The following is a 9,128-nucleotide window of genomic DNA, read 5'->3' on the forward strand; positions in this document are numbered from 1 at the left end:
ACAAATACCTGAGGAGTGGGGTCAGTCAGAGCGAACCTGGGGGTGAATAATTTGATTTGACTTGATTTGATTTATTAATGTCACATGAACAAGATGCAATGAAAAGTATTGTTTTGTTACTAACCAGACAAATCATACCTTACATAAGGACATCAGGGTAATAGAACTGGATGCAGAATATGGTGTTACAGCTACAGAGAGGGAACAACTCTAACGTATGAGAGTTCTGCTCATGAGGCTGATTACAGCAGGGAAGAAGCTGTTCTTGAATCTGTTGTTAGTGCTCTGGAGGTGATGTCACAACTCAAAAAGTGACCAAGGCTTGGCTGCTCAAGAGCCAGCTTCGCAGTCTGAGTGAGTAGTATCTGGACAGAGAAAAAGTACTTACTTTTCATTGTTGTAGTCCGCTAGGAATTGAGAATGGGAGTGAGAAACCGGAGTTTAGTAACTCAAACGTAATGTGGTGTAATCAGTTCCTGGATTATTGTCTGTAGTTGATAAGGTTGATTTAGTTGGTAAGATTTGAAATGGCAGGAGAACTCCGCCCCATGGAATGCTCCTCCTGCAATACGCAGGAAATCAGGGACACTTCCAGTTTCCATGGTGATTGCATATGGGGAAGTGTGATTGGCTGCAGCTCCTGATTGACTGTTTGACAGTTCCTGGAGTTGCAGGTGGACTCACTATGGAGCATCCGTGAGGCTGAGAATGTCGTAGATAACAGATTTAGTGAGCTGGTCACACCACCAGGAAGAGCTACACACACAAAGATGGATAACTACCAGGAAGGCAAGTAAGCGTAGACAGGCAGTGCAGGAGTGCCATGTAGCCATTCCCCTCTCAAACAGGTATACCACGTGGGTACTGTTGGGAGAATGGCCTCTCAGGTGAAAGCAACAGCAGCAGGATCAGTGGCGCCACGACCCGGTACTGTTGTACAGCAGGGAGGGTCAAAGCGTAGGTGGGCAGTAATGATAGGAGACTTTATAGTCAGGGGCACAGATAGTTATTTCTGTGGCTGCAAGGAAGACGCCAAGATGGTGTGTGGCCTCTGGTGCCAGGGTCAAGGATGTGTCTGAGTGGGCACAGAATATTCTGAAGCGGAGGGTGATCAGCCAGAGGTTGTAGTCCATATTGGTACAAATGATACAGGCAGAAAGAGAAATGAGGTCCTACAAAGTGAATTCACACAGTTAGATTGGAAGATTAAAAACAGGACCTCTGGGCTTGTAATCTCGGGATTACTTCCTGCACCACATGGCAGTGAAGCTAGGAATATGAAGATGGCACAGTAAAATACGTGGCTAAAGAGCTGGTGTAGGAGGGAGGGCTTCAGGTATATGGATCATTGGGATGTCTTCCGGGGCAGATGGGATCTGTACAAGAAGGATGGGTTATACCTAAACTAGAGGGAATCAATATCTTGGCAGGGAGGCTTGCTCATGTCACTCAGGAGGGTTTAAACTAGTATGGCAGGCGTTGGGAATCAGAGCAGTAGATCAGCAAGTGAAATGACTGAGGAGGAGTTAGAGACTAAGGCCAGCAAGGCAAAGAGGAAGAACAGACAGGGACAGGTTACTGCACACAGCAGGACTGGTGGTCTGAGGTTTTTTTTTAAAAATGTGAAGGGTATGACAGGTAAGGCAGATGAACCTAGAGCTTGGATTAATACATATAACTATGATGTTGTACCTTTTACAGAGACTTAGTTGAGAGAGAGAGTCAAGACTGGCAGCTTAACATTCCAGGATTTAGATGTTTCAGATGAGGATAGAGAGGGATGTAAATGAGGTGGGGGAGGATTAGGGAGGATATCACAGCTGTAATGAGGGAGCCCATTGTGGAGGTCTCATCCAGCAAAGCCATATGGGTCGAGCTCAGGAATAGGAAGGGTGCAATCACTTTGATGGGATTGTACTACAGGCGTCCCCACAACCAGTGGGTGATCGAGGAAAAGAAACGTGGACAGATTATGGAAAAATGTGAAAAGACAGCGTTGTTGTGGTGGGTGATTTTAACTTCCCCTATATTGACTGGGATTCCCTAATGCCAGAGATGGGGGCGGGGAGGGGGGGTTGCAGGGAGTGTGGTTTGGATTTGTTCGGTGTGTCCACAATGAAACAATATGTAAATCATCCTCTCAGCAGGAGCCATACTAGACCTGATACTGGGGAATGAGCTCAGCCAGGTGGTTTGAAGTTTCAGTGGGGGAGAACTTCAGGACATAATTCTGCAATTTTTAATTTGCTTATGGATAAGGGTAAGAATAGTCCTCGGTTGAAAGTACTAAAGGCGGAGGGGGGAAGCTAACCACCCTCATATTAGGCAGGAACTGGGGACTGTAGATTGGAGGACAGCTGCTTGTGGGTCCACATCTGGCACAAGGGAATCTTTTAGAAGCCAGTTGGTTAGGGTTCAGGACCAGCAAGTTCCTGTGAAAATGAAGGATAAGTGTGGCACAATTCAGGACCATTGGATGAGTCAAAAAGAAAAAGAAGGTAAGGTTTAGGGAGCTGACAGAGCCCTCTGAGAATACAAAGACAGGAAGGAAGAACTCAAACAAGGACTAAGGAGGGCTGAAAGGGGCTATGTTATATCTTTGGCAAACAGGATTAAGTAAAATCTCAGTACGTTTGAATAAGGAGCAAGAGGGTAGCTAGGGAAAGGGTAAGTCCAGGCAAGGACAAAGGGGGGAGTTTATATATGGAGCTGGAGGAAATGGATGAATCCTTAACGAATACTTTGCATCGGTATTCACAAAAGAGAAGGACATGGTGGATGGTGACTCTCGGGAGGGGTATGTTGATATTCTAGGGCAGGCCCATATAAAAATGGAGGAGGTGTTGGCTGTATTGAAAAACATTAAGCCCCCAGGACCTGATGGGATCTATCCCAGAATGCTGAGGGAGACAGGTGAGAAAATCGCTGGGGCCTTGTATGAAATCTTTGCCTCCTCTTTAGTCACAGGAGAGATCTCAGTGGATTGGAGAATAGCCAAAATTGTTACTTTGTTTAAGAAGGGCAACAGGGATAATCTGGGAAATTACAGTTTGGTGAGCCTTACGTCAATGGCAGGGAAATTATTGAAGAAGATTCTTAAGAATAGGATTTACTTATACTAGTAGAAGTACAGACTTATTAGCCATAGGCACCATGGCTGTGTGGGATGGTCATGTCTCACAAGCTCACTCGAGTTTTTTGAGGAAGTGATTGATGAGGGCAGGGTGGTGGATGCTTTCAGCATGGACTTTAGCAAGGAGTCTGACAAGGTCCCTCATGGCAGGCTGATACAGAAGTTGAAGTCACATGGGATCCACTATGAGCTGGTAAGATGGATACAGGACTGGCTTGGTCATAGAAGACAGAGGGTAGCAGTGGAAAGGCGTTATTCTGATTGGAGATCTGCAAGCAATGGTGTTCCGTGGGAAACAGTGCTGGGACACCTGTTCCTTGTAAAATATATATAAATGATTTGGAGGAGAATGTAGGTGGCTGATTAGTAAGTTTGCAGATGACACAAAGATTGGGGGAGCTGCAGTTAGTAAGGAGGATTGCCAGAGGATACAGCAGGATATAGATAGGCTGTAGACTTGGGTGGAGAAATGGCAAATGGAATTTAATCTGGACAAATGCAAGGTGATTCATTTTAGAAGATCGAATGCAAGAGGGAAGTATACAGTAAACGGCAGAACCCTAAGCAGCATCAACATAGAGGGATCTAGGTGTACAGGTCCACAGTTCCCTGAAAGTGGCAACACAAGTGGGTAAGGTGTTCAAAAAGATGCATGGCATGCTTGCCTTCGTCAGTCAGGGTACAGTGTATAAAAATTGGCAAGTCGTGTTGCAGTTGTATAGAACGTCAATGAGGCCACATTTGGAATATTGCATACAGTTCTGATCACCACACACCAAGAGGATGTGGAGGTTTTCAAGAGGATACAGAAAGGATGTTGCCTGGTTTGGAGAGTACTAGCTATGAGAAGAGATTGGACAAGCTTGTTTTGTTTTCACTTGAACTTCAAACAACAAGGGGTGACGATAGATGTTTACCAAATTACGAGACGCATGGATAGGATGAATAGTTAGGGTCTTTCTTCCAGGGTAAAAATGTCAATTACTAGGTGAGGTAGGTTTAAGGTAAAAGGGGATAAGTTTAATGGAGACGGGAGAGGCAAGTACTTTTACACAGAGGTGGTAAGTGCCCGGAATGGACTACCCGAGGAGGTGGTGGAGACAGATACAATAGAAATGTTTAAGAGGCATCTTGACAGACATGTGAATACACAGGGAATAGATGGATACAGACCACATAGAGGCAAAAGGTTTTTAGTTTAGAAAGGCATCGTGTGTCAGCACAGTCTTGGTGGGCCAAAAGGCCTGTTCTTGTGCTATACTGTTCTTTGTTCTTTGAAAGGACATGGCAGCATTGCAGGGCAGCCATTTAAGTAATGATAGTCAGGGTAAGCTGGAAATGACAGTGTACAAACATAAAGAAAATAAGCAAATAGGCTCGAGGGGTGGGGTGAAATAGCAAAAGGCTAAATTAATAGCTCTTTATTCAAACGTACGCAGTATTCAGACCAAAATAAGTGAATTAATGGTACAAATAGATGTTAATGATTATAAAATCATTGAATTTTGCAGTACATCAGGAGGCCATTCAAACCATCATGTTTGTACTGGCTCCTGTCCCACTCTCCAGTCCTATCTTCATAGCCCTCTAAATTTATCACTTTCAAATATATATCCCACTCTCTTTTGAAACCTCCTATTGAATCTACCTCCACCACTCTCCCAGGCAGCACATTCCAAATCCTAACAACTCTGGTTGTTCAGTAAAAGAAATCTCTGCAAAATGAGCCCTGCAAAGGAAATGGTAACAGTGAAGGTGCAATAAATTTCTAGTCGAGAATAAAAGGATTAGAGTCCAGAGGGAATACTGAACTGCAACCTAAAGTGCATACAATTCTCTATTCAGCAATTCAATAATCACCATTGTGTATCTTTGCTTTCTTGCCTTGTAGTACAGTAGAAAGTAGTGCAAAGATTCATAGGTTGATTAACTGTCTGACACTTGTTAATCTGTAAACCTGGAGGTTAGACTGGTTTAAATCCCACCATGGCAGCTGGTGAAATTATTTAATACATGTAAATGTCGTCAATAAACCACAAATCAAGGGATGGTGGCCATTACAATTACATTTGCTTATGATAAAATAAAAGCCCATGTGATTCGCTAATGGAAGAAAATCTACAGTCGTTACTCAGTCTGACCTATGTGATTCCAGACTCGTGGAAATGTGGTTAACTCTCAATAGCACTCCGAAATGGTTTCAGGCGCCAATCAATAGAGATGGGCAAAAAAATGTCTATGTTGCCATTAACAAAACAGAGTAAAAAATAAGGACACCCCTTCCCCTGTCACTAGGAGTGTTGTACCTGAATGGGGTGAGGTTTTTATAGGCCTCCAGATTCCATCCAACAAACAGGGTGGATGCACGAATTAGAGGTACCAGTGAGCCCATGGGTCAGAACTGGCTCAGAGAGAAATGGGAGAAGGCGAATGGATAAGAAATAAAGGGGTTGTCAACAACCTAAATCGATAATGGTACTATTGATAAAGGTAATCATAGAGTCACAGGATCTTTAGGGTGCAGAAGCAGTCCATTTGGCCCATTGTGTTTGCACTGGCTCCCCAAATGAACAACTCACCTTCACCCCATAACCCTGCGTGCTGCTTGTCTTCAGATGAAGAGGTGATAAGGAGTGAAGAAGGTGAAAGGCTGGGAGAAAAAGAAAGATCAATAGACAGGTGCTTGAGCCAATAAGAGTACAGGAAGGGATTGATTGTAAAGAGTAAAATCTGGAAAGCTGATTCTGTAAAGAGGACCTGTATTCTCCAAGAAATTATAGAGATTGATGGCCAAGCAGACAGGGGACAATTAAGCAGAGCTTTGCAAAAAACAAACGCAGGTAACAATTTCTCACTTTAAATTACGCACTTCAGTTCAGATACAGTCTCATTCTTTCTCAGCCTTCAGTTCTCTGTGGGGTTGGGGGTACAGAACACGGGGATATAACCTTAAAATTAGAGGTTGTCCTTTCAGATGTAATGCCAAAAAAATCTCTTCACATCAAGGGTAACTTGATTTGTAAGTCTCTCCCTGCCACCGAAAGTTTTTTTATTCATTCACAAGATGAGGGTGTCACTGGCTCAACCGGCATTTATTGCCCATCCCTAATTGCCCAGAGGGCAGTTAAGAGTCAACCACATTGCTATGGGTCTGGAGTCACCTATAGGCAAGACCAGGTAAGGATGGCAGTTGCCTTTCCTAAAGGGCATGAGTGAATCAGGTGGGGTTTTTTTTCCTGACAATCGGCAATGGATTCATGATCATCGTTAGACTCTTAATTCCAGAATTTCTCTTCTTGAATTCAAGCTCCACTACCTGCTTTAATGGTTTGGATCCGAGGTCCCCAGAACTTTAACTGGATCTCTTGGTCCAGTGGTAATACCAATAGATTGTCACCTCCCCTTGTTGAGGGTAATAAAGCCAATGGAAATGGAACTGAGATCCACAGAATTTGATGGGCACAGCACCAAGGTGGGTAGGGATAGAGAGACTATGAAGAGTCCCCATAATCTGGTTGTATTCAGGTACAATTGGAGGGGCTGAGTGGCCTCCTTCTATCCCACAATTTTCTCCTTTCCTGCAGTGACTGGGGTTCCAAGGCTGAATGGACCCAGTCTTTCAGTGGGAACCTGGTCAGCGAAATTCGGTGTGAGGGAAGAGGACTCTAGACCAGGAGCACAACAGCCAGGAACCGCGTCAGCTCACTCCAGGGATCTCAGCTGGCAGCTGTTTCTGGCAATGAAAGGATCCGTTTTGGATCAGAGGGTGAATCAAAGAGGAACTGAAAACTAGTTCTCAACAGCAACAATCTGCCAAAACCGCCACTGTCGTTCATTATTAAAGTTTTGCTTTATTTTAACTGCAGGCTCTGCATCCCACTCAACTTGCACTTGCAAAACGGACAAGCTTCGCCTTAGCTCAGCCGCTGCAGATAGATGTGGTGGAATATTCCAAATGGTCTAAATTGTAAACCCACCTTCCAGAGAAAACTCCGCACCGACTACTGTGAGGCACTTTACTACATTCCGGCTCCTAACACACCTCATGCGTGTCAAAACTGGCAACATATTACTGTAAATATATCACCTCACCAGTCACCTCCTATTTGCAACTGACCCAGTAACGTTCCTTACCAATACCCCATCTCCGGCCAACTGGATATCAGGGCTGCTTCATTCCCGCTCCTGCAGCAGGAGGCTTTGGAGAACAGTCGGTGTGACAGGCAGACAAATCCAGCGAGCAGGGACACTGGACTAGAGTAGAGTTATTAAACAGCCCAGTTACAGCGTCCCAAAGACAGTTGCTGCAAATCCTGCTCCCAGCCACGATTAAAAATAAAACATCTTCGCATAGACGCAGGAATGTTCTAACTGTTCTTCCTCCTATACATTTTTTTAAGCTTTATAATAGGCTGCGAGAAAAGCGTGTCTGGCATTCAACTGCAGACTGCTCCCAGCCTCACTAGCTGCTATGTCTCCTTCTGATTAAATAAATTGCTGCTCCTAAGCTTTTAGAGAGAGGGAGAGGAGGGCGGGGTTCCAATTAAAAGGAAGCTTTTAACCATGTCCATGGTTTTATTCTCTATTTCTTCTCCTCTCTCTTTCAAGATTCCCATCCGGCTAGCACTTTACACAGACAGTGAAATAAAAGACTTAATGCACAGCACTGCAACCGTTTCTTTGGACAAAACAAGATTGAGCTATTAACTGTCTCAAAAGCTCGGTAATTGGGAAAGGTGTTGTCCAAGAGGGCACAGGTCCAAGAGAATTGGTGTTTCTGTACCGAACTTATATTCAGAGGCCCCCAACGTAGGCGGATACTGGGTTTTTTTTATGATTCGTAAACAATCCAGACATCAATTGTAAAAGAAATGAACAAAAATGGGTGAGATCACAGACTGGGTGTTGGGATCTGTTCTCATTGATAGCAATTCACCCAAAACTTTGATGTTTCTTCAGAATTATTGGTTCCTATGTTAAAATAGCAACCATAGACCAATACAGCACAGATAAAGGCATTAGCCCACTGCATTTGCAATAGCTCCTTATAGAGGGCTAGTCAATTCTACCTCACTCCCTGTCTCTCTCCCATCCCTAGTTAGACCCCACTTGGACTACTGTGAGCAGATCTGGGCACCGCACTTTAAGAAGGATATATTGACTTTGGAGGGAGTATATTGTAGTCCTACAAGAGTGATACCTGGAATTCAAGTATTATGAGGAGAGATTATACAAATAAGGTCTGTTTTCTCTAGAATTTAGATGGTTAAGGGGTGATCTGGTCAAAGTCTTCAAGATATTAAGAAAAGACAGGGTAGATAAAGATAAACTATTTCCATTGGTTGAGGATCCTAGAACAAGGGGGCATAGTCTGAGAATTATGGCTAAACTATTCAGGAGAGATGTTAGGAACTACTTCTACACACAAAGGGAGTATTGGAACTCTGTTCTACAAACTGCACTTAGTGCTAGGTCAGTTTTAAATCTGAGATAGGTCATTTTTTGTTTAGCAAAGGTATGGAGGGATATGGGCCAAAGCCCTTATGAAGTTAGGCCACAGACAAACCACAATGTCACTTAATGGTGGAAAAAGTTTGAGGGAGTGAATGGCCTAGTCGTGTTCCTATCTCTCTGTTTAAGTAATTACCTAGTTCCATTTCGAAAGTCACTATTGAATCTGTTGCCACCAGCCTTTCAAATACTACTGTCCAGATCATAACAAATGCATATGTGATTTATTCTTTCTCATGTGCTTTTTGGGTTTTTTTGTCAATTATCGTTATTCTGAGTCATCTAGTCTCCAATATGCTAGCCAGCAAAAATAAGCAGTTTCCCTTTTTTTTAACTCTGTTACAATCTTTCAAAACTTTGAAAAACTCTACCAGAATGTCCTTGAAAGAGAACACCCCTTGTCTTTTTCCACAAACCTGAAGTCTTTAACACCCAAATCAGTCTGGCAAGTGTCTTCTGCCACCTCTTGTGGTCTTGTCACCCT

At 43.6% G+C, this 9,128-nt stretch overlaps 1 protein-coding gene across 1 annotated transcript in view; it reads right to left on the minus strand.

Annotated features, from left to right (window-relative positions):
- Positions 1-7,561, minus strand: part of npy7r (neuropeptide Y receptor Y7) — a 17,360-nt gene extending 9,799 nt beyond the window's left edge. The window contains exon 1 of the mRNA XM_048603889.1: positions 7,268-7,561. Within this exon, the coding sequence (XP_048459846.1) occupies positions 7,268-7,278 (11 nt within the window). The 5' untranslated portion in view covers positions 7,279-7,561. The remainder of the gene's footprint in view (positions 1-7,267) is intronic.
- Positions 7,562-9,128: the final 1,567 nt, after the last annotated feature.

This window comes from Rhincodon typus, chromosome 12 (genome assembly GCF_021869965.1).
Source record: "Rhincodon typus isolate 14 chromosome 12, sRhiTyp1.1, whole genome shotgun sequence".
In the NCBI taxonomy this organism is placed as follows: domain Eukaryota; kingdom Metazoa; phylum Chordata; class Chondrichthyes; order Orectolobiformes; family Rhincodontidae; genus Rhincodon; species Rhincodon typus.